The sequence below is a fragment of the Elephas maximus genome, chromosome 5 (assembly GCF_024166365.1).
Source record: "Elephas maximus indicus isolate mEleMax1 chromosome 5, mEleMax1 primary haplotype, whole genome shotgun sequence".
NCBI classification, from domain to species: Eukaryota; Metazoa; Chordata; class Mammalia; order Proboscidea; family Elephantidae; genus Elephas; species Elephas maximus.
The window spans coordinates 66,425,828-66,449,106 of NC_064823.1; the positions used below are offsets into that span (position 1 = coordinate 66,425,828).

Sequence of the window (23,279 nt, forward strand, 5' to 3'; positions counted from 1 at the left end):
GCTCATGTATCTGTTAGCTGCCTGAATATCTTCTTTAGTGAAGTGTGTGTTCATATCCTTTGCCCACTTTTTGATTGGGTTGTTTATCTTTTTGTGGTTGAGTTTTAACAGAATCATATAGATTTTAGAGATCAGGTGCTGGTCGGAGACGTCATAGCTGAAAATTCTTTCCCAATATGTAGGTGGTCTTTTTACTCTTTTGGTGAAGTCTTTAGATGAGCATAGGTGTTTGATTTTTAGGAGCTCCCAGTTATCTGGTTTCTCTTTGTCATTTTTGGTAATGTTTTGTATTCTGTTTATGCCTTGTATTAGGGCTCTTAATGTTGTCCCTATTTTTTCTTCCATGATCTTTATCGTTTTAGTCTTTATGTTTAGGTCTTTGATCCACTTGGAGTTAGTTCTTGTGCATGGTGTGAGGTATGGGTCCTGTTTCATTTTTTTGCAAATGGATATCCAGTTATGCCAGCACCATTTGTTAAAAAGACTATCTTTTCGCCAATTAACTGACACTGGGCCTTTGTCAAATATCAGCTGCTCATATGTGGATGGATTTATATCTGGGTTCTCAATTCTGTTTCATTGGTCTATGTGCCTGTTGTTGTACCAGTACCAGGCTGTTTTGACTACTGTGGCTGTATAATAGGTTCTAAAATCAGGTAGAGTGAGGCCTCCCACTTTCTTCTTCTTTTTCAGTAATGCTTTACTTATCCGGGGCTTCTTTCCCTTCCATATGAAGTTGGTGATTTGTTTCTCCATCACATTAAAAAATGTGATTGGAATTTGGATTGTAAGTGCATCGTATGTATAGATAGCTTTTGGTAGAATAGACATTTTTACTATGTTAAGTCTTCCTATCCATGAGCAAGGTATGTTTTTCCACTTAAAAGTGGGTCCTTTTTAGTGTCTTGCACTAGTACTTCATAGTTTTCTTTGTATAGGTCTTTTACATCTTTGATAAGATTTATTGCTAAGTATTTTATCTTCTTGGGGGCTACTGTGAATGGTATTGATTTGGTGATTTCCTCTTCGATGTCCTTTTTGTTGATGTAGAGGAATCCAAGTGATTTTTGTAAGTTTATCTTATAACCTGAGACTCTGCCAAACTCTTCTATTAGTTTCAGTAGTTTTCTGGAGGATTCCTTAGGTTTTTCTGTGTATAAGATCATGTCATCTGCAAATGGAGATAATTTGACTTCCTCCTTGCCAATCCAGATGCCCTTTATTTCTTTGTCTAGCCTAATTGCTCTGGCTAGGACCTCTAGCACAATGTTGAATAAGAGCGGTGATAAAGGGCATCCTTGTCTGGTTCCCGTTCTCAAGGGAAATGCTTTCAGGCTCTCTCCATTTAGAATGATGTTGGCTGTTGGCTTTGCATAAAAAAAAAAAATTATTATGTTGAGGAATTTTCCTTCAATTCCTATTTTGCTGAGAGTTTTTATCATGAATGGGTGTTGGACTTTGTCAAATGCCTTTTCTGCATCAATTGATAAGATCATGTGGTTTTTGTCTTTTGTTTTATTTATATGGTGGATTACATTAATGGTTTTTCAAATATTAAACCAGCCTTGCACACCTGGTATAAATCCCACTTGGTCATGGTGGATTAATTTTTTGATATGTTGTTGAATTCTATTGGCTAGAATTTTGTTGAGGATTTTTACATCTATGTTCATGAGGGATATAGGTCTGTAATTTTCTTTTTTTGTCATGTCTTTACCTGGTTTTGGTATCAGGGAGAGGGTGGCTTCATAGAATGAGTTAGGTAGTATTCCGTCATTTTCTATGCTTTAAAATACCTTTAGTAGTAGTGGTGTTAACTCTTCTCTGAAAGTTTGGTAGAACTCTGCAGTAAAGCCATCCGGGCAAGGGCTTTTTTTTGTTGGGAGTTTTTTGATTACCGTTTCAATCTCTTTTTTTGTTATGGGTCTATTTAGTTGTTCTACTTCTGATTGTATTAGTTTAGGTAGGTAGTGTTTTTCTAGGAATTCATCCATTTCTTCTAGGTTTGCAAATTTGTTAGAGTACAATTTTTCATAATAATCTGATATGATTCTTTTAATTTCAGTTGGGTCTGTTGTGATGTGGCCCATCTTGTTTCTTATTCGGGTTATTTGTTTCCTTTCCTGTATTTCTTTAGTCAGTCTGGCCAGTGGTTTATCAATTTTGTTAATTTTTTCAAAGAACCAGCTTTTGGCTTTGTTAATTCTTTCAATTGTTTTTCTGTTCTCTAATTCATTTAGTTCAGCTCTAATTTTTATTATTTGTTTTCTTCTGGTGCCTGATGGATTCTTTTGTTGCTCACTTTCTATTTGTTCAAGTTGTAGGGACAGTTCTCTGATTTTGGCTCTTTCTTCTTTTTGTATGTGTGCATTTATTGATATAAATTGGCCTCCGAGCACTGCTTTTGCTCTTGTCCCAGAGGTTTTGATAGGAAGTATTTTCATTCTCGTTGCATTCTATGAATTTCCTTATTCCCTCCTTAATGTCTTCTATAACCCAGTCTTTTTTCAGGAGGGTATTGTTCAGTTTCCAAGTATTTGATTTCTTTTCCCTAGTTTTTCTGTTATTGATCTCTAGTTTTATTGCCTTGTGGTCTGAGAAGATGCTTTGTAATATTTCGATGTTTTGGATTCTGCAAAGGTTTGTTTTATGACCTACTATGTGGTCTATTCTAGAGAATGTTCCATGTGTGCTAGAAAAAAAAGTATACTTTGCAGCAGTTGGGTGGAGAGTTCTGTATAAGTCAATGAGGTCAAGTTGGTTGATTGTTGTAAGCAGGTCTTCCGTGTCTCTGTTGAGCTTCTTACTGGATGTCCTGTCCTTCTCCGAAAGTGGTGTGTTGAAGTCTCCTACTATAATCGTGGAGGTGTCTATCTCACTTTTCACTTCTGTTAAAATTTGATTTATGTATCTTGCAGCCCTGTCATTGGATGAATAAATATTTATTATGGTTATATCTTCCTGATCAATTGTCCCTTTTATCATTATGTAGTGTCCTTCTTTATCCTTTGTGTTGGATTTAAGTTTAAAGTCTATTTTGTCAGAAATTAATATTGCTACTCCTCTTCTTTTTTGCTTATTGTTTGCTTGATATATTTTTTTCCATCCTTTGAGTTTTAGTTTGTTTGTGTATTTAAGTCTAAGGTGTGTCTCTTGTAGGCAGCATAGAGACAGATCGTGTTTCTTTATCCAGTCTGAGACTCTCTGTCTCTTTATTGGTGCATTTAGTCCATTTACATTCAGCGTAATTATAGATAAGTATGTGTTTAGTGTTGTCATTTTGATGCCTTTTTGTGTGTGTTGTTGACAATTTTATTTTTCCACTTAAACTTTTTTGTGCTGAGACGTTTTTCTTTGTAAATTGTGTGTTCCTCAGTTTCATAGTATTTGACTTTAAGTTTGCTGAGTCGTTATGTTTTTCTTGGTTTTTATTTTGAGTTTAGTGCTGTCATTTTGATGCCTTTTTGTGTGTGTTGTTGACAATTTCATTTTTCTACTTACTTTTTTGTGCTGAGACGTTTTTCTTTGTAAATTGTGTGTTCCTCATTTTATAGTAGTTGACTTTATGTTTGCTGAGTTATTATGTTTTTCTTGGTTTTCATTTTGAGTTATGGAGTTGTTATACCTCTTTGTGGTTACCTTAATATTTACCCCTATTTTTCTAAGTAAAAACCTAACTTGTATTGTCCTATATCGCCTTGTTTCCCTCTCCATATGGCAGTTCTATGCCACCTGTATTTAGTCCATCTTTTTGATTATTGTGATCTTTTACATACTGACTTCCATGATTCCCTGTTTTGAGCGTTTTTTTTCTTTTTAAAATTAATCTTAATTTTTTTGTGTGATTTCTCTATTTGAGCTGATACCAGGATGTTCTGTTCTGTGACCTTGTGTTGTGCTGGTATCTGATATTATTGGTTTTCTGACCAAACAATATCCTTTAGTATTTCTTGTAGCTTTGGTTTGGTTTTTGCAAATTCTCTAAGCTTGTGTTTTTCTGTAAATGTTTTAATTTCGCCTTTATATTTGAGAGAGAGTTTTGCTGGATAAATGATCCTTGGCTGGCAGTTTTTCTCCTTCAGTGCTCTGTATGTGTCATCCCATTGCCTTCTTGCCTGCATGGTTTCTGCCGAGTACTCTGAACTTATTCTTATTGATTCTCCTTTGTAGGAGACCTTTCTTTTATCCCTGGCTGCTTTTAAAATTTTCTCTTTATCTTTGGTTTTGGCAAGTTTGATGATAATATGTCTTGGTGATTTTCTTTTTGGATCAATCTTAAATGGGGTTCAGTGAGCATCTTGGATAGATATTCTTTCATCTTTCATGATGTCAGGGAAGTTTTCTGCCAACAGATCTTCAGCTATTCTCTCTGTATTTTCTGTTATCCCTCCCTGTTCTGGGACTCCAATCACACGCAAGTTATCCTTCTTGATAGAGTCCCACATGATTCTTAGGGTTTCTTCATTTTTTTTAATTCTTTTATCTGTTTTTTTCCAGCTATATTGGTGTCAATTCCCTTGTCCTCCAGATCCCCGACGCTGCATTCCAGTCTGCTCCTCTGGCTTCCTATTGAGTTGTCTAATTCTGTAATTTTACTGTTAATCTTTTGGATTTCTGAATGCTGTCTCTCTTTGGATTCTTGCAGCTTATTAATTTTTCCACTATGTTCTTGAATAATCTTTTTGAGTTCTTCAACAGTTTTATCAGTGTGTTCCTTGGCTTTTTCTGTAGATTGCCTTATTTCATTTCTGAGGTCATCCCTGATGTCTTGAAGCATTCTGAAAATTAGTTTTTTATATTCTGCATCTGGCAATTCCAGGATTGTATCTTCATTTGGGAAAGATTTTGATTCTTTAGTTTGGGGAGTTGTAGAAGCAATCATGGTCTGCTTCTTTATGTGGTTTGATATCAACTGCTGTCTCTGAGCCATCTCTAAGATATTGTAGTGATTTATTCTATATTTGCTCACTGAGTCTTATCTTGTTTTGTTTTCTTTCAATATACATAGATGGGCTACTAGATTGAGCTGTCTTGATTGTTGTAGCCCTTGACTCACTTATGTCCTATTACCAGCTGGTTTGGGCTGTTACCAGATATATAAGCCTAAGAGTCCATTCACTGTTCTTGAGTAGAATCTGATTTTGGGTCATCAATTGTGTGGTGCAGACTGTCACCTATCCACCTAGAGGAGTAGTGGTCATAGTTGTGTGCACCAGATTCTAGTATCAGCAGGGGTTCACAACAGCAGCAGGGGCTAGCAGGATACTGACAGACTTCCCCCAAGTGCCAGTGAGGTAGGTGTGTCTCTATTCCTGAAGCACTTTGGTGGTTGGGCTCTGCAGCTGGACCTTAGGCCCCCAATGCAAGTACCTCTGCAGATTGGTAGGTGTCACCCTCCTTAGACCCCTAAGGCAGGAGGCTAGGTGGTCTGAGGGGAGCTTCAGCCCTCAGTTCCCTGTTGTGGGTCAGTGAGGACTCTGTTGAATACGAATACGCAGAGATATCAGACCTGGGAAACTTGTCTTTCCAGTAAAGTAATCCTCTAAAACAATTACAGTCAGATCCCTATCAGAATTGCCTTTGTATTATAATAGCCACCTTGTTCCCTGTAGGGATGAAAGCCCAAGACTGTGGATCACATATGCTTGGCTGGAGCTGGTTCTGTATTTTTAGTACAATTAGGGAAGGATTTTTGGTCCCTGGGTTTTTTGTAGCTGCTCCTCTCAGGCCAGGAGAATGGGTTAGGAAAAGACCAAAAAAAAAAAGAAAGAAAAACCGCCACCCTGTTCTCTCTCTGGCTCAGGAAATTCCAATGTTAATGAAGCCGCCTGGGAAGGGGAGGGGAGGGTTCAGATAAATAGGAGAGAGTAGCACCCCGGAATATAGACAAAGTTACTTATCTTGCTTGGGATGACTTTTTTATCTTAGATTCCCGAGGGGTGCATCGACTATGTGCGCTGACTGGGTAGAGATTGCCCCCGAGGGTCAGGCCCGCATCCTGTGCTTGCACTGTCTTAGAAGCCGTGGTTAGTTCCTCCGCTCCCAGTCCAAAGCCCAGTGCCAAGGTTCCCCGGCTGGGACACCACACTCCAGGCTCCAAAACCAGTCACTGCCTCCTGGTGACTTCTCCTCCTGTCAGCCGCGTCACTGTGCTGCCTGCATGCACTGGCTGGGCTTCCCCCGAGGTCACTTCTGGGGGCTAGGCCGCCTCCCGTGTTTGCGCCGTCTCAGGATGCTCTGCTGAGCTCCCCTGCACCCGGTCCAAAGCCCGGCGCCAAGGTTACCTGACTGGGACGCTGGCTCCAGGCTCCGAAAACAGTCACTGCTTCCCCTTGGTTGTTTGTTCTCAGTCTGTGTCACTCCGGTCAACTCTTTAGATCTGTGTTTGATGGTCAGGGTTCGTAGATTATCATGTATGTGATCAATTCACTTGTTATTCCAAGTCTTTTTTGCAAGAGGGATCCAAGGTAGCTTCTACCTAGTCAGCCATCTTGGCCCTGCCCTAGACGCACTTTATAGGAGAGAAGAAAGAGCATTTCAGATGGATAGTATTTGAAGCCATGTTTTTTTAACTCAGTGTTTGCCGCTGCCGTGCTGCCTTTTATTCTGCCTATACTCAAGGTAACATAAAGCCAAATGTTACTGACAGCATAAAAAATCACCAGGTGCTATGGAGCTAAGAAATAAAAAATGAACTCATTTAAGTGGATGTTTTGAGGAAGACTAGAATATTTAAATGACTCTGTGAAAAATGACTTAGGATTTCAACAAGTTTCTGAGAAGAGGAAGTAGAGTGGAGCAAGAAGCCTTCCAGGCAGAAGAGTGTGCTTTAAGGCATGGAATTTTTGTGGAGTGGTGAGCAGACATTTCTGGCTGAACCATAGGAAGTAACGAGAGAGCTAAATACCAGAGGCTGTGGAGTTAAGAATTATCTTGTAGGAATGAGAGAATGATCAGAATGGATATAATTTAAGTTGTACTTTAGATGTTTACTTTATCCTTTGGGGCAGGCTGGAAGTGGTATGATTTACAGTGAAACTGTTTATGTCATAGGCTGTCAGGAGTAACCTGATGTCTATTTCTGCTCCGCTGATTCTGGTCAGTAATACAAAGTTGGTGGTGGCTTCTCCAAGTCATGCATCAGCCTCACCTCCAGACAGCCTTCTTCTTCTAGGAGGCAGATCAAAGATAAGAATAAAGGTGTGCCATCTTAACTATACTTTCCCTGCCATCCTTTGATAATGAACCTGGGTCCCTACAGGACTTTTCCAAATTCTTCAGTGATCTGGCCATGTCCACCAGACCTAGTTGCTCCAAAGAATTTTTGAATAAGCCTTTTAAGACTGTGATATCTGGAGAACTCTGTCTTCTGCCAGAGGCCTGAGAATGTATTTGTTGGCTCTTGGCATTTTGGTTCACATTTTACTGACTTTGACAGATAGTCTTCATAGTTGATGGTCTACAGGTATGACCATTTTTGCTTCACTTTTTCTCGTTTTGATAATTTTCTCGTCTTTATCAGTGTCAAGGAAGGAGAGTAAATAGAAACACCTTTGCCCAACTGTATAGTCAAGGCTGTATTTCTGAATAAACAGCAAAGAACTGGGTTAGGACAAGCACATCTTTCAAGTAGGCATCTAACATTGTGAGGAGGCAGTGCTGCAGATAAGCCCAGCAGCTATGTCGTCCTTGTTCCTCGCCCTGCTGGCATCTTTGGGTTTCAGGAACAAACCGCTGCACACACATACCCCTCTCCCCACCCGCCCCCGCCCCCAAAACCTAATTCATGGTTACTCTAAATGTCAGCAGGATGAAGAGATACAGTTCTGGGCTAGGTGCCAAGATATCTGACCACGCACTCCTTAGGTGGTCAGGTGGGCATGTAAGAGGTCACATAGGCTTTGGGGTATAAAAACAGCTGGGGGAGGAACTTTCTCTGTCCCCTCAGCTATGGTACTGGATAGAGTGGAGCAGAAGTTCCAGCCCACCTAACAAAGCCTACCTGGCCTGAGGGGCACCCATGAAAGAGTTTTGTGTCTCCACCCAGACAGCTTTTGACCACTCGTCATAGAACTTCTCCTGTTGCATACTGTCTGTTTTCTGTGAATAATTAAAACAGCTTTTACTATTGCCAAAACCATGTTATGTGTCTCTTGTATGACTGGATCAAGCTAAATGGACATAACACCCATGGAGTGGTTGGTGCCACTGGGTGGAATTCTCATTCTAGTGTTCTGGTGGCTGTTTGGGATCCGGAGACAGCCTTTAAGACAACCTGCATGTGCGATGTAAACAGCCACACAACAGTTTAATTTCGCCAGCTGCAGAATAATTCTAGACTTTCTTTCTAGAAGGTGATGTATATCCAGATTTCAGTGACGTAGTTCCCTCAAATCCACTGAGAATTAACTTAATCACCCAGATGTTTATATACACAAAATTCGATAACAAATGCTTGGTGAAATATTGGACCATAGAACCTAAGCTGAATTCACTAGTTATTGGGTGTCTACTCTGTGCAAAGCATTGCTCTAAGCATAGGGTATAAAGCAATAAACAATAGACAAAATCTTTGCTTTTATGGACTTTATTCTAGGAAAGGAGCTTTAGTGGCACAGTGGTTAAAAGTTTCCGGCTACTAACCGAAAAGCACCCACCAGCCACTCTGAGGAAGAAAGATGTGTCAGCCTGCTTCTGTAAAGATTTTGGACACCCTATGGGAAGCTCTACTGTGTCCTATAGAGTTGCTATCTGTTAGAATCACCTCGATGGAAGTGGGTTTGGGTTTGGTTATTCTAATGGGGAGACAACAAAGAACAGAGAGTACACAAATAATTAAGAAAATATGGTATGTTGGATGGTGATGTGTACCGTGGAGAAAAATAAATCCAGTATGGCTGGATTACAATGAGCAAGGGGGAAAGTAAAAATGAAATAAAGTCACAGAGGTAACAATGGACCAGATTCTGTACACTCTGAAGAGTCATTGTAAGGACTTTGAATTTTGCTCTGAGTGAAGCCGTTAGTATGGAGCAGAAGAGTTCCATGATCTGACATATATTAAAGGTAATATTCTGACAGTTAGGCAGAGAATAGACTGTTGGCAGGGCTAGGCAGAAATAGGGAGACACATTGCAAGTTTATCACAATAATCTAGGTAAAAGAATGGTGACTTGGACCAGGGTGACAGTAGTGAAGGTGATGAGAAAAACTAAGGTAAGTGAAGATATGAAAGAATAATAGGACAGGAGGGACTAGAGATCCCAACCAGGCTAAAGAATGTTTGAGGTGGAAGTAGATGAGAAGCAAGCTAAAACAATAGGGAGCTGTGAACAGACAGTGCAATGTTTGCATTACCGATTTTGGAGGTAGAACAGTCTGGGGCCAGGATAAAGTTTAGAAGGTTGTGTTTTTGGGAATAGGTGACTGAAGTGAAAGAGAAGAGAAAGTTACTGGAAAGGAGATAGGTAAGTATCTTAGTTATCGAGTGCTATTATAAGAGAAATATCACAAGTGGATGGCTTTAATATACAGAAATTTATTTTCTCACAGTTCAGGAGGCTAGAAGTGTGAATTCAGGGTGCTAGTTCTAGGGGAAGGCTTTCTTTGTTAGCTCTGGAGAAACGTCCTTGTCTCTTTGAGCTTCTGCGCCTGAGCGACTGATCTTCATGTGGCTTGGCATCTCTCTTCCCCCCTCCTCTTCTTCTCTTGCTTGCTTGTTTAATCTCTTTTATTTCTCTAAAGACATTGGCTCAAAACACACCTTACACTAATCCTGTCTCGTTAACATAATGAAGACAGCCCATTCCTAAATGGGATTATAATCACAGGCGTAGAGGTTAGGAATTACAACACATATTTTGGGGGGATGCAGTTCAATCCATAACATTCCACCCTTTGTCCCCCCAAAATTCATGTTGTTGCCATATGCAAAATACATTCACCCCATCACACCATCCCAAAAGTCTTAAATCAACTCCAAGTTCGAATTCCATCCTGGGGCAAAATTCCTCTTCATCTGTAAACCTGTGAAATCTAGAATATAATTTATCTGCTTCCAAATTACAGTGGTGGAACAGGGACAAGTAGACATTTCCATTTCAAATGGGAGAAATTGGAGGGAAAGAAGGGATAACAGGCACCAAGGAAGTCCAAAACCCACCAGAAGGAAGTACATTAGCTCTTTAAGGCTTGAAAATAATCCTCTCTTCTCTGTGGCCATCTGGGCAATGACCTTACCCTTTGAATTCTAGATGGAGGCCCTTTGGCCCTGGGCTTTAGCTCCACCTTCCAGGCCCTCTGGGATGGCAACTCTGCTCCCTTGGCTTTAGGCAGTCCCATTCTCCTAGTCCATCTACGTGACAGCCCAACCCCCTTGGCCCTGGCAGGCACTGTTCTTCTGTCCCTTGGGCGTGGCGGCTCTGCCCCCTCAGCTTTGGGTGACAGCCTCATCCCCCTGCTACACCTTAAGGGCAGCCCCACACTCTGGAACCAAGTTGGCAAAGATTTGACTCTTTGAAGCGTAGGAAGCTGTGGCCCTACCCTTTGAGACTGAGAAGGCCTTGCTTCCCATACTCATTCTAACAGTTCTGCTGATCGCTGAGCTGCTCCAGGGATGATCTTTTTTCTTAGGGGACAACAGATGTAGCTCCTTTGACCTGTTTCTTGCCTGTAGAATTCCAAGAGGGAGAGAGCTTTCTTTCCTTTCATTCCTTCTCTGTCCCCTTCTGTCTAAGTTGATCAGTTTTCTGCTGTGGTAGTTGATTAGATCCATCAGTCACAGGCTTAATCTCTTTAACAAAAGATTGTGTAGCCACGTCCTTGGTGAACATTTTAGGACATGTGTACTTAGTTTGTACAACGGAATTTTCCAGCTCTAAGTTCTGTTGTCATTTTGCACAGTTCATTTTTAAGTCCATCTCTTTCCTCACATTTTACTATAAGCAGCAAGGAGAAACCACGTGGCCCCTTTAAGATCTTGCTTAGAAATCTCCTCAACCAGATATCCAAGTTCACTTACAGGTTCCACCTTCCACCAAACATTTGAACATAATTCAGATGTGCTCTTTGCCACAGCATGAAAAGCATCACCCTTCTCCATTGTCCAGTCACATGTTCATCATTTTCTTTTAAAGCCTTGCCAGAAGCACATTTAGTGTCCACATTTCTAGCATCATCCTGTTACTAATGCCGTCAGCATTCTCTAAGACAATAGAGACTTTCTCTGTAGCTCTCCTCACTTTTTTCGGAGCCCTCATCAGAATCACCTTTGACATCCATAATTCTACCAACAGTCTCTTCAAGACAATCTAAGCTTTCACCATTAACCAAACCAAACCAAACCCATTGCCACTGAGTTGATTCTAATGCATAGAGACTCCACAGAACAGGGTAGAACTCCCCCATAGGTTTTCCAAGGAATGGCTGATGGATTTGAACTGCTGACCTTTTGATTAGCAGCCTGAGCTCTTAACCGGTGCACCACCAGGGTACCACAGGCAAAAAGGTTAGAATTTACAGCACATATTTTGGAGGGACACAATTCAATCCAAACTGTAAGGAATTTGGAATAAAAATATAGATGGATTTGTCCATATTGATGCTGAATTCACCCAGGAGGATAGCAGATACTGAGGTAGATAGCAAAACTGTGAGCTTAGTCTGCCTAGTTGTCCACTCTGTGTATTAACACATATTATATGTACTTAATAGGGCTCATGTAGAGCTTTGAGTACATGTACACACCATAAAATAATATGATTAATAAGTTGCTGAATATCTACAAGTATCTACATGTGTATTACCCAAACCCAAATAAATACCTTGGGACTCTATCTGTATTAGACATTAGTGCTGTTGCTCACTTTATCTTTGTGAACATTTTAACTTAATTGTCTGCAGAACATATATGTCATTTATATGTCATATTCTTCTGTATATTATTGGGTGTGGGAAACCTTTGTACTTTAATGCTTAGTTTGATTTTCAGAAATAATCAAGTTATTTTGAGCCATGGCAGCTCACCAAGTTGGGGACTGGCAATTGAGTGTTAGCCTTTGGGTTTAAAATTGAAATCTGGCTATAAAATAATGATACTGATTTTTCTTGTGTGACAAATAAGCAAACCATCAAAACAGTTATTTTTAAATGCTCTGAGCAAAACCAAAATATTAATAGCTTTCCAAAATCAATCAGTTGAGGGAAGTACTCCCTTATCAATATATGGTATGGTAAATTTGATTATAAATTTCAGTCATATTCCTATACCACGTAAATTGATATATCATAAAAATATCCTAAAACATTTCCTTGTTATCTATTTATTTACTTACTTATTTAATGCCTGTTCTTTGCAAAGCTCTGGGATAAGTACTGGGAATCTTTAAGAAAATAAATAGACTGTGATCCCTTTCCCTACAACAGACAAACAAAATCAGTGTGGGAACCAACCAAAAAACCAAACCCTTTTCATCGATTCCAACTCATAGTGACCTATAAGACAGAGTAGAACTGCACCATAGGGTTTCCAAGGAGCACCTGGTGGATTTGAACTGCTGACCTTTTAGTTAGCAGCCGTAGCTCTTAACCACTACCAGGGTTTCCAGTGCAGGAACAGCAGGGTACAAGGAAAGAGAGGACTTCATGCCAGATACTGTGTTAAGTTCTTTACATATTATCTCATTTACTTCTCTCAGTAGCCCTGTGAAGTAGGTGATCTTAATTCCACTTTGCAGATGAGGAAATCTAAGAGAAAATTGTTCAAGATCACATAGCAGTAAATAGTAAAGCTTGGTTTTGAACTCAAAGTACTGATTAGAGGCCAAGTATAGAAGTAACCAGTCTTGGAGTTTTAAATTCGAACACCAGTGTCACAAGAAATTATACATTTATTTATTCGGTGCACATGTATTGTAGCTACTTAGTGTCAGGGAGCAACTTGAACCCCATTCTTCTGACTCTACATCCTAAATGCCTCTACTGCTCTAGTCTCTACTGTCATCTCTTAAGAGTACTCCAGACTTCTGGACCAAAAAACCAAACCAAACCCGTTGCCTTCAAGTTGATTCCAACTCATAACAACTCCATAGGTCACAATAGAACTGCCCCGTATCGTTTCCAAGGGGTGGCTGGTGTATTCAAACTGCTGACCTTTTTGGTTAGCAGCTGAGGTCTTAACCACTGCACCATCAGGGCTCCAAATGCCTGGACAGTAGTGAAGTAATAGGAAACAAAAGATGTTTTGGATTTTCATTGTTTTTGTTTGCTTGTTTGTTTTTTGATTGTGTTGTCTCATCTTTTTGGGTGAGTAAATGTACATAGCAAGAGTGACTAACCTGTACTCACCCACATCTGTTATCATTTTGAACATCTGTGGACTCAGAGGGAGCACTAAATTAGAATTCATTTGCTCACTTCTTCAGATCAAATCTTTGGATAGTGAGTTAAACCTTTTAGATAGAGTTTACAGGATATTCAGTGATGGTCAGGAAAAGCAAAGGTAAAACGGCATGATAAGGTGTTGTTTGCTTGCCTGACTCGAATGGTCATTTTCTGGTAATGGAAACTGATTAGATTAACAATAAGTGTAAAGCATTAAGTAATAAAGGTTATTGCTTAGCTTGGAGTGCTCCCATGGCCCTCATTTTCAGAGCATAGTTAGATATTCACAATTCAGATTTCTGCTAATTTCTTCTCAGATGTTTTTATAGAGTGATTACAGATAAACACTAGAAGATCATATGTCTACTAGGAATCCTTAGAGTAGATATATGCCATATTTTAAATTGCTTCTTTCCTGTTATGAAGAATATTTAACAGATCACAGGCTGTTTGCTTGCACTCATGAAAACATTATGCTGTGACCTTTAAACTATTTCCATTGATATGACAATGCTTTGGCACTGATACCTCATAAGTTGCCTGCTTGTGTATCTGGCACACTGGAGTAAGGCACTCAGTAAATGGTAAATGAGTGAATATTTGTGGATTTTCCAAGATTAATTATATGCTTTAGAACTGAATCCTGTTAACCAATGACAGAGGAATGTAGGAATATAAACACCCAATTCCCTTACTCGTTGGTTGGAATAGTTCCACGGGTTTTGTTTTACACCGTTTCCCAGAACTTTCCTGCAAGGTTAAGCTTCAAAACCACTGTAGAAACTTAATGATAACTGTTATTGGCTACCTTCTTGCCACTATTATCACTACATTGTATTGCCGGACCACCAAGTGAACTACTTAGTCCTTGCCACAGGATCTGCCTCTGGGTGGGTGGGTGGGTGGGGGTCCAATTAAGGTGTCTTAAACTCCACTCCCTTTATGAAGCCTACTGTCATCCTCCAGGTACAGTCAATTCGCATCTCCTCTGTTGTCTTATGACATTCTGTTTCTCCTTCCATAGAACAAGTCTTACATTCTGCCCTGGGTGAGTTGTTATTTTTTCTTTTATATGGTATTATAAGTTCTCCAAGGGTAAGAACAATATCTCATATTTACTTATACATTGTCTTTACCCTAAAAGTTGTGGAGCAACTCATACATTTTTCAGTCTTGCAAAATGTGTATTCTGATTCCTTACATTTATTCAAAAGTGTCATTGAATTGTACCATATTTGTCTAAATAAAAGTTAGCTCGAATTTCCTTCAGGGAAGTCATGGTAGCTATTCTAGGCATTAATAATTATACACATTTCTAGAACATACAATAAAATCTTGCTGAACAGACCTCCACCTAACTAATTTGCTGGAATAATCAATTTAATACATTCCTTTTTAAAACATACTGACTCTTGTCCACAGTACTCTGAATACTTGTTGCTAACAGGCTTCTCTCTTAAGCACCTGTTTGTTATCAGCTTTACCAGAGCTAACCAAGAGTCAATTGTGCTTGTTTCCAAATCTGTTTGTGCTGGTTGTTTGCTATGATACTTACATAATTTAATTAAACAAGTACAAAGTGAATGCAAAAATACAGGTATTTCTGGGAAATCAGTGCTAGAATATTTCATCCCAGCCTCTATAACAGACAGACTTTGAAAGGTAGTGACCTAACACAATTGAAGTTTATTTCTCACTCACTTCACAGTCCAGTGGACTGGGTGGCCCTTTTCTATCTTATTCTAGCTGTTCTCCAAGATTGTCTCAGCAGGGAAGCAGAGGGTTGGGAATACCATGGAGCAGTGTAAAACACTTCTGTGCACGTTTCATTGATCAGACTCAGTTACGTGACTCCCCACCCAACTGCAAGGGAGACTGGAAATGTAATTGTGCCCAACCTTTGTTCCAAGGCACACTTCTATTGCAAGACTATCCAATAGGAGAAAGACTATTCCCTAAAGCTAAATCTTCCCCTAAAGAAGCGAGAACGGATGCTGGACATGCAAAAACATCAGTAGTCCACTTTCATACTCTAAGGAGGCAAAAAAGATTGAAGAGCCTTTTAAGGTATCCAAAATTAATGATGAGGAAATGGGACAAGAACACAAGTAACTAACACAAACAGCAAGAGATTCAGGTTACTATTATTTTTTTTTTCCAGCCACATTCCCAGCACAGAGAAGGCATATGATTGGATTCACTAGAGGTTGTAGTTTTGGGTTTTTCTTTGTTTTTGTTTGCTTGTTTGTTAGTTGATTGTGTTGTTTCATCTTTTTGGGTGGGTAAACACACATAGCAAGAGTGACTAACCTGTACCTACCAACATCTCTATGTTATAATTTTGAGCATCTGTGAACTCAGAGGTAGCACTAAATTGGAATTCATTTGCTCACTTCTTCAGATCAGACCTTTCTTTGAATGCAATAATTGGAGACAGGAAGGATAAGAAGGGAATGAAAAGCAGGAGGTATACATGGAGGGTTGTAGAAGCTTAGAGAAGAGACATCGTTCATTCATCTGGTTTATTCATTGATTCAATAGTTGAGCACCTGTTTTTTGCCAAAAACTGTTTTAGACCTGTGGATATATTCATGTGCATAAACAACCAAGTCCTCTTACAGAGTTTATATTCTGGTAAGGTGAGATGGACAATAAAAAATTAAAACTAATAAGTATAATTTAAAAAGTCAGATACTGCTAAAGGCTCTAAAGAAATATAAAGAGAGTAGGGGGATACAGAGCAACAAGTGGGGGAGAGAGCAGTGGTGATTTAGGTAGTGTCCATGGAAGGGAGTCCTCTCTGGTAAAATGGAGCAAAGACCTGGATAAAGAGAGGGCGCAACCCTCTGAGTAACTGTGGGAGTGGTGCACTAAGCTGAGAGAACAATGAGTGCTTTTCTGTTTTTTCATGTCATTAGTGGTTGACTATTAGGACCAACAATGGCGTGATTAAACAAGATTGTTTTTCTTTCCCTATTGTATTTTTAAATGATGTTTTCATGTTACCCAAGGGAAGCAGCAAATTTAAGCAACTGGTTGTTGCACAAAAGTCACTGGAGTGAGTTCAGTCAAAAGTCTCATTCAAGTCGACCAAATGTTTCAAATAACTGTGCAAGTCTAATTTGTTTATCACTCCGTTCTCCAATATTCAGCATTGGAATGCCCCATGTGATAAGGTTCAGTTAGTATTTGTTGAATGAATTGTTATGTCCACATGCAGTTTAACAGTTACAAACACAAAACATTCCCCTCATACCATTACAAAGACGTGCTACTAAGGGAAGGACAGTTTGAACACAAACCCAAGACCTCTTTCCTTTGTGTTTGGGACATGGGAACTTGTTTTAAATGGCCTTTTTCTTTTTTTAATTGAGATATAATTCATATAACATAAAATTCACCCCTTTAAACTATACAGTTGACTGGGTTTTAGTATATTCACACAAAATTGTGCAACCATCACTACTATCTAATTTTAGAACATTTTCATCACTTCAAAAAGTCACTTTCTACCATTAGAATTCATTCCTTACCCCCTCTCCCCCCAGTCCTTGACAACCTCTAACCTACATCCTGTCACTGTGTATTTGCCTATTCTGGACATTCAAATAGATGGAATGATACAGTATGTGGCCTTTTTTGACTGGTTTCTTTGACTTGCTGTTTCAAAGTTCATCTATGTTGTAGCATGTATTATTACTTCATTTCTTTTTATGGCTGAATAATGTTCCACTGTATGGATATACCACATTTTGTTTATTCATTTTTAAACTATTGGATATTTGGGCTGTTGCTACGTTTTGACTGTTACAGATAATGCTGTGATGAGCATTCATGTACAGGTTATGTGTGGAAGTAAGTTATTTCTCTTGGGTACCTGCTTAGGAGAGTAAATGGCTTTTTTTTTTTTTAATTTTTTTTTTTATTAACTTTTATTGAGCTTCAAGTGAACGTTTACAAATCAAGTCAGACTGTCACATATAAGTTTATATACATCTTACTCCGTACACCCACTTGCTCTCCCCCTAATGAGTTAGCCCTTCCAGTCTCTCCTTTCGTGACATTTTTGCCAGCTTCCAACTCTCTGTATCCTCCCATCCCCCCTCCAGACAGGAGATGCCAACACAGTCTCAAGTGTCCACCTGATATAATTAGCTCACTCTTCATCAGCATCTCTCTCCTACCCACTGTCCAGTCCCTTTCATGTCTGATGAGTTGTCTTCGGGGATGGTTCCCGTCCTGTGCCAACAGAAGGTTTGGGGACCATGACCGCCGGGATTCCTCTAGTCTCAGTCAGACCATTAAGTCTGGTCTTTTTATGAGAATTTGGGGTCTGCATCCCACTGATCTCCTGCTCCCTCAGGGGTTCTCTGTTGTGCTCCCTGTCAGGGCAATCATCGATTGTGGCCGGGCACCATCTAGTTCTTCTGGTCTCAGGATGATGTAGGTCTCTGGTTCATGTGGCCCTTTCTGTCTCTTGGGCTCTTAGTTGTCATGTGACCTTGGTGTTCTTCATTCTCCTTTGCTCCAGGTGGGTTGAGACCAATTGATGCATCTTAGATGGCCACTTGTTAGCCTTTAAGACCCCAGACGCCACATTTCAAAGTGGAATGCAGAATGTTTTCATAATAGAATTATTTTGCCAATTGACTTAGAAGTCCCCTTAAACCATGGTCCCCAAACCCCCGCCCTTGCTCCACTGACCTTTGACGCATTCATTTTATCCCGGAAACTTCTTTCCTTTTGGTCCAGTCCACTTGAGCTGACCTTCCATGTATTGAGTGTTGTCCTTCCCTTCACCTAAAGCAGTTCTTATCTACTAATTCATCAGTAAAAAACCCTCTCCCTCCCTCCCTCCCTCCCCCCCTCGTAACCACAAAAGTATGTGTTCTTCTCAGTTTATACTATTTCTCAAGATCTTATAATAGTGGTCTTATACAATATTTGTCCTTTTGCCTCTGACTAATTTCACTCAGCATAATGCCTTCCAGGTTCCTCCATGTTATGAAATGTTTCACAGATTCATCACTGTTCTTATCGATGTGTAGTATTCCATTGTGTGAATATACCACAATTTATTTACCCATTCATCCGTTGATGGACACCTTGGTTGCTTCCAGCTTTTTGCTATTGTAAACAGAGCTGCAATAAACATGGGTGTGCATATATCTGTTTGTGTGAAGGCTCTTGTTTCTCTAGGGTATATTCCGAGGAGTGGGATTTCTGGGTTGTATGGTAGTTCTATTTCTAACTGTTTAAGATAACGCCAGATAGATTTCCAAAGTGGTTGTACTGTTTTACATTCCCACCAGCAGTGTATAAGAGTTCCAATCTCTCCGCATCCTCTCCAACATTTATTATTTTGAGTTTTTTGGATTAAATGGCTTTTTCTTTTTTTTAATGGTTTTTAAATGTTTTAAAAGTTTTATCATAAAAATGCTTGTATATTTCACATTTAACTCCGTAATATGTTGTTTTAAAAGAATACTTTAGATTATTACCAGATATTTATTTACGCTACTAGTTATTTCACTTTCCTCCAGGAATCTTCGAGTAACTGTGGCCCTGCAGGAAGCTGTTCCCTGTGTTCTGAGGCATCTGGAGCCCCAGGCTCACTGCTGCTTGGGTGTGGGTGTTGTTCGGTGCTGTCTAGTCAGTTTCGACTCATAGTGACCTCGTGTGACAGAGTAGAACTGCCCCTATAGGGTTTTCGAGGCTATGGTATTTATGGAAGCGGATCATTAGGTCTTTCTCCCATGGAGCTGCTGGTGGTTCAAACCTCTAGTTAAGCGATAGGCTGCTTGGATGGCTGCCACTGTTACAGCAGCCTTCTCGCAGGGTATTGCGAAAGGAACTCTGAACAGGCAAGAGTGTTTCTTTTTGTCAGTAAACATTGCTTCTTTCTGGAAAATAGTTGAATCATAAAATCTTGGCATTCATCTAACCCAGTCCCATTGTTTTATAGATCCTTGAACTAAGGGAGGTCCAAGAGGTTAATGTTCTTGTCCAAGGTACTACAGATTGTTGGGAAACTAGAATGAGAAGCCAGGCCTCCTGACTCACAGTTTGTCTGTGTTGGCCAAATTTGAAGCATAAAGCAAAAAATAAATATAATTTATGTAGGTAATACTTCAGATAAGTTTTTACAGAAAATGCTTTGAGAGGAAAACGCTGACTGCATATCAGCCTTGTGCTCATTAATTCGCAGGAGCAGGGAGAGAAAATAGGAGTAATAAATAAATACTATCACGTATCAGGAAACCTTGGTGGCGTAGTGGTTAAGTGCTGTGGCTGCTAACCAAGAGGTCAGGAGTTCGAATCCACCAGGCGCTCCCTGGAAACTCTATGGGGCAGTTCTACTCTGTCCTATAGAGTCGCTATGAGTCGGAATCGACTCGACGGCACTTGGTTTTTGGTTGGTATCACTTATCAGTTAGAAAGACTTCTGGCATTTGTAAACACTCAGACAGTTGTAAACAAAGGGCAGCCATGTCCCTTAAGAGTCGGCTTTTTTCCTTCTCATCACATTCTAACATTTACATACCAGTAGTTTAAAAAAGGGGTACAAAGATTAAGCATAATTATATTATCCAAGTGTAGTAAATTACACAATGGAGTATGTAGTCAATCACTTGGATCTTCTAAATGTCATGCCAAATATAGTTTATCCCTCTCACAGTGAGTCAGAATTGAGAATCGGTTCATTCACTGTTTCCCTAAGTGACTTCCCACCAGCCGATGTCGTGACTGGTGGGAAAGGGTAGGCCGGAATGTACACTTACTTGGAGATCTGAGAAATGTCCTGTTTGGTCCTTGCATAAGGCTGTACGTGAGGCCACAGGCAGCTGAGAGTGTTGGCAGCACTCACAGCTACTTCCAAGCTTAGAAGAGGCTCTCAATCTCCTGTGCATCTGGGAATATTACTCCCTCTCACCAAGCCAAGAACAGGTGCATGCAAGGCCCTCCAGTCCAGGAGCTGAAGCGTGTGTGTTAGCCTTTCCATTCTCTATGTGATACTGAGCACACCACCTACCAGGATCAAAGTCCCTCATCTGCAAAATTAGGGAGTTAGACTGTTGACCTTTAAAAAACTCTTTGGCTTTAAGATGCTATGGCTCTGCAAACTAGTTTAAGGTTTAAAATGACAACCTGGTTTAAGATGTCAAATATATGGGAGATGAGAAGCTGTATATGAAGATGAGAGCTCAGATAAGAGTTCAGCCTTAAAGTTTCATAGACCTGTCTTTGATTCCTGTGTGACCTTGCCTTCTCTACCTCGTCCCTAAAATGGTGATGATGGCAATAGTGCCTGTCTCATAAGGTTCTTGGAGGGGATAAAATGATATTATGGATGCAAAGTGTTTAGCACGATGCCTGATACATCATAACATTTAATAAATATTTCTTAGTAGTAAGTAGTGTTGTTATTTTCTTTAGGCATATTTTATCCTAAAAATATGTAGTTCCTTTTAGAAATAAATGAATAAAATTCCAATAAGTTTTAATATATTATAAAGTATATAGATTAAAATTTTGTTTAAAAGAGTATAATTAATTGATCCTGAAGTAAACTGAAATGAAAATCAAAAGCATTAGTTACATGGTTGAATGCTGGGCATGAGGGGGAAGAAACGGGATGCAGAGGGGAAGGATATGGACGAAGTGAAGAAAATCTATCTGTCTTTTTCTCCTCAACTTTTTTGCCATCTGTAATCTTTCTTTTTTCGCATCTCAATTTGGAGATGGAATCATCTACGAAAAACTTATCCAAGTTAATGAATATTTAGAAATGAGGCACTACATTACTAGGGAAAAAATCAGGATTATTATTGTTTCTGTTTATACTTACATAGAAACAAATAGTAAATCTATACAACTTCACCTACCCTGCTTCCTTATAAGTTCTGCCGTTATTGTTGCAAGGATTGTTTTGGTGTGAACCAAGAACTTAGAAGATTAATTATTTTGTAAAGAGATACTCGGAATTTTTTTTTTCCTTATTTAGAGTATTGGTATGAAAGTATTACTGTGCAATAATGGTTTGGTAAACTGTGTAAAGGCATTTGTTTAAGGTAAAGTATTTACAGAGTCGTAACCTGTTTGTTAACCTGTTTGTAAAATACTGTGGGGAAAGTTAGCGTCTTTAAGTTTGTGGGTTGAGGTCTTGGAATTAACTATTCAGTTCTCAAAAGGAAAGTCAAGCTGCTTCTAGTGGATATATGTGTGATAAAGAGGGACATGATATAGATGAGATTTTTATGATTGTCTCTGAATACATCTTTCCTGTATGTCCCATACCTACTCTGTCACCAGCTTATCATACTTCACTGTTGTATGTGATAAAAGAAGAAGCGGCTTGACACCTCCCTACAGACTCACGAGTGTCTGATGTGAGCGACTCAGTCCAGAAATGTCTTGTCTTCCTTGAAAATTGCCTTTGCTACCTTCTAATTTCCAGTTAGGGTAATCTTCTTTACTCCCTAACTTTTTATACTCCTTTTTTAGGAGGCCAGTTGTAAGAACTCTCTACCCATCATTCTAACAAAAGGCTTAGAGAGAGACGTGCAAAAACCAGCTCCAAGAACTAAGGTAAGTTATTTTAAAACGCATCTGTTCCTCGGGCTACCCTATGAAACTCTTACCACCATGGCTCTTTATGCTGTCATGTTTCCATGCTCTGTTCTGTTGCTTGTGTTTCCCTCAGCAATTTTTTTTTCCATAATCTGAGAGTATAAAAGGCACTTCTCGTTTAGTAAATTTAATCTAAGGTTAATACTTATCCACAAATTGTCTGGATTCTTCTATTTATTTAACTTACGTAGTGTTTTGCTTTTAGTGGCATTTTTTTTAAGGCAGTAGGTGTTTTTACTTCAATCAGAATTGTTTTCCGCCTGGCATAAGAAATAATCAGGTGTAGAAGATCTATCCCAGGTTACTTTTAAGCATGATAGAAATGAATGAAATACATTTTCCCCCTAGGGGTAAAATAAAATGTCCAACTGTAATTTTTGTCAGAAATAGAACCTGCGTTGTTGATTTTCCATAGTTATAAAAGTAACCCATGATCAATGGAAAGTATTTAAACATTTTAATGAGAATATAAAAACTGTCACAGATACGACAGAATAAAGGGTTTAATGTATAAAATTTTGTTTTCTTAACTAAGAAAATCCAGAATGCACAAATCGATTTCCCAGTGAGAAGGGAGACTCCTTTAACACAAAGTGTATCATGAGAATTTGATCATTTGTTTATTCAGCCAGAAAAGTGACCATACTAGTCTTATAGCTCCCTACTTTCTCGATCCTTAATCTTCTCTTTTGAGTGGAACTTCTGCTCACCACTAGGAAATTTATAGAACTACTTTTTTTTGCCGGTTCGAAAACAAAATATTCTCTAGATTTTTCTTGAATGCATAGTAGCAAAATTTAAAAGAATTCTCTTCTCAGATTTTAATTGCCAGTTGTTATGAAAATATCGTGGCTTTATTTTCAAAGGCAAATCAAGTGAAATACTGAGCTATTACTGTTTTATTTATGGTAGTAATTTTTAAAGTTATTTTTAAGAGAAGTAAATATGTTTTCCTTTATATAACTTATTCTGCCTTGACTATTTTCTGGAAAATTACTTCAGCTATATATCATGCTTTCCTTTCCAGATCCAAACTATATTTTGTTTTTTTAACTGAAATATTTGTGTGTACAGACTTACTTATGATTAATTTAAATGTATAGTAGAACTTTTGTTTACATTTACATCTAGTAAAAATTCAATGTGAAAAAACAGCCCTCAAACAAATGTGTTGGGGAAAAAAACAGTGTTGTAGAATTTGGAGACTATTTCTGAGGTAGCATTTGTTTATTCCCTCTGTTTATATTGGTCTGTCTACTTTTAGGTGA

The 23,279-nt window shown here is 39.1% G+C and overlaps 1 protein-coding gene across 4 annotated transcripts in view; it reads left to right on the forward strand.

The window, feature by feature from the left end:
* Positions 1–23,279, forward strand: part of FAM13A (family with sequence similarity 13 member A) — a 339,988-nt gene that overhangs the window by 125,559 nt on the left and 191,150 nt on the right. For all 4 annotated transcript variants that reach the window (XM_049885727.1, XM_049885728.1, XM_049885729.1 and 1 more), the window contains one exon: positions 21,886–21,969. In XM_049885727.1, the coding sequence (XP_049741684.1) occupies positions 21,886–21,969 (84 nt within the window). Of the gene's footprint in view, positions 1–21,885; positions 21,970–23,279 lie in introns of those variants that run through there.